This window comes from Priapulus caudatus, unplaced genomic scaffold (genome assembly GCF_000485595.1).
Source record: "Priapulus caudatus unplaced genomic scaffold, Priapulus_caudatus-5.0.1 Scaffold5065, whole genome shotgun sequence".
Classification (NCBI taxonomy): Eukaryota; Metazoa; Priapulida; class Priapulimorpha; order Priapulimorphida; family Priapulidae; genus Priapulus; species Priapulus caudatus.
This window is the reverse complement of record NW_014582126.1, coordinates 1-2,380: the sequence shown is the minus strand read 5'-3', so window position 1 is coordinate 2,380 and position 2,380 is coordinate 1. Positions and strand designations below refer to the sequence as shown.

The 2,380-nt window shown below is 46.6% G+C and overlaps 1 protein-coding gene across 1 annotated transcript in view; it reads right to left on the bottom strand.

Annotated features, from left to right (window-relative positions):
* Nucleotides 1–1,328, bottom strand: part of LOC106819912 (protein phosphatase 2C and cyclic nucleotide-binding/kinase domain-containing protein-like) — a gene marked incomplete at both ends in the record, with an annotated part of 5,305 nt that extends 3,977 nt beyond the window's left edge. The window contains 2 exons of the mRNA XM_014824485.1: nucleotides 591–744; nucleotides 1,264–1,328. Of these exons, the coding sequence (XP_014679971.1) occupies nucleotides 591–744; nucleotides 1,264–1,328 (219 nt within the window). The remainder of the gene's footprint in view (nucleotides 1–590; nucleotides 745–1,263) is intronic.
* Between the last annotated feature and the right edge of the window lie 1,052 nt (nucleotides 1,329–2,380).

Below are 2,380 nucleotides of genomic sequence, written 5' to 3'. Positions count from 1 at the left end.
AGAGAGAGAGAGAGAGAGAGAGGGGGTGAGAGAGAGAGAGAGGGCGGGTGTGAGAAAGAGGGAGAAAGAGGGTGGGTGAGAGAGAGAGAGAGAGAGAGGAGAGGAAGAGGGAAGACGAAGATGTGAGGGCGAAGAAGAGAAGGAGAGGAGAAGGAGACAGGAGAAAGAGGAGAAGGGAGGGACAGGAGAAAGAGGAGAAAAGAGGGACAGGAGAAAAGAGAAAGAGGAAAAGAGTGCGAGCAAATGGTGAAAAGAGACAGAAGAGAGTAGGAAGAAGAGCGAGAGAGGAGGGACGGAGTACGGAATAGAGGAAGAAAGGGGGTCGAGAGAGGGAGAGAGAGAGAGGAGGAGGAAGAAAGAAAGAAATGGGGAGGGCGAGAGAGGGAGAGGGAAAGAGATAGAGAGAGCGAGGGGAGAGAGAGAGGAGAGTGAGAAAGAGAGAAGGAGAGAGAGAGAGAGAGAGCGAGAGAAAGCGAGACGAGAGAGAGATGAGAGCGGGGGGAGCCCGAAACTAAGGAAATGAGAGAGAGAGACGAGAGGAGAGAGGAGAGAGAGAGACAAAGAGAGAACTACGCGACGTATAAGCGCACCATGGCCCACAGCGTTCCGTCGGACGTTGCGATGATGGTGGCTGAGCGTGGCATGTTGTACATGAGTGCTAGCTCGCCGAAGCTGCCCTTGCCATCGTACGCTCCCACCAGCTTCTCTCCATCGTCAAACTTCACAAAGATGTCGTACGTGCCGCTGCGGGAGTGATAATGAAAGATCATGAAGAAAAACCACGCCCCGTAGTAATTATTATCTCTTAATAATGTTTTATCTTCTGGATTTTCTCAAAAATAATTTGAAATTCACGTAAATTACTTTGTCGCGCATGGGCGTTCAGATATGTAGCGTGCAGATATATGATTATGAGTAACAGTATTTAGATTATTTTAATTTATTGCAAGAGTGAGATAATTTTAATTCACGTGAATTACTTTCTAGCGCGTGGGTGTTTAGATATATAGCGTGTAGATATATGATTATGAGTAACAGTATTTAGATTATTTTAATTTATTGCAAGAACAGTACACTTTCACTACCTGCTAGTACAGCAGCGCCTAAAGCGATTTAAGAATTTATTCTCGCAGTATTCGCATTATTAGTAGTATTAGTAGCAGTAGCAGTTCAACCAATAATAACACTACCAAAACTATTATCTATTGCGAATATTTCATCAACCCGAACTATCCGTAAAATATTTATAATGATACTGCACACCTTTCGATGACGTAGAAGTAGTCCCCGTCATCACCTTGGTCGATCACGTGCTCATCAGGCTGCACCTGCAGACGAGAAAAAGGCATCATCGGTGAAAACAACAGATGAAAAAATACATCATTACAAAACATTTAAACCAGCATCATCGGTCAAAACAACAGATGAATAAACACATCATTACAAACCATTTTAAACCAGCATCATCGGTGAAAACAACAGATGAATAAACACATCATTACAAACCATTTTAAACCAGCATCATCGGTGAAAACAAGAGATGAAAAAACACATCATTACAAAACATTTTAAACCAGCATCATCGGTGAAAACAAGAGATGAAAAAACACATCATTACAAAACATTTTAAACCAGCATCATCGGTGAAAAGAAGAGATGAAAAAACACATCATTACAAAATATTTTAGGTTGAACAGACAGAGAAGAGTCTTTCAGCTTGATGTCACACACGTACGCGCACCTGCCACTCGTCTGCTAATTGACGGAGGGTTGAGTTAGAACGGGTCCTCTCCTCTAATGTGCACATGACGACTCATGATTCGCAGCCGAGATCGCGAGCGCTAGCGTCAGTTGCGTTGCAATGGCGAGAAAGGCAGGTCGAAATTCCGCAATTTAAAATGCAAATCGTTAATTACGCTCAGATCCGATTGCGATGACGCAACACGCCGCTGTCGCCCGTGCTTTCCGTAAAAAACGTCGACGTACAGCAGCGACCCGAGCCGACGATCGATTTAATTTCGAGCGCCGTCTGGCGGGATTTCTGCGCGGCTCTCGGCGCCATGGCAACGCGCAGACGATGTCGCGCGCACCTGGATGGCTTCCTGATTCGGTGGATGCTCGCGGATGCTGCGAACACGTGTTTTTTTTCTCGTGCGTGCGGAAATTTTGCAGACGGCGCAGCAGCAGTCTCTCTCTCTCTCTCTTTGTGTGTGTGTGCATGTGTGTAGGGAGGGGGTGCGTGCGTGCACGCGCGTGTGTGTGTGCGTGCGTGCGTGCGTGTGTGTGTGCGTGTGTGTGTGCGTGTGTGTTCGCGCTCGTGTGTGTGTGTGTGTGCGTGCGTGCGCGCGCGTGTGTGTGCGTATGTGTGTGTGTGTGTGAG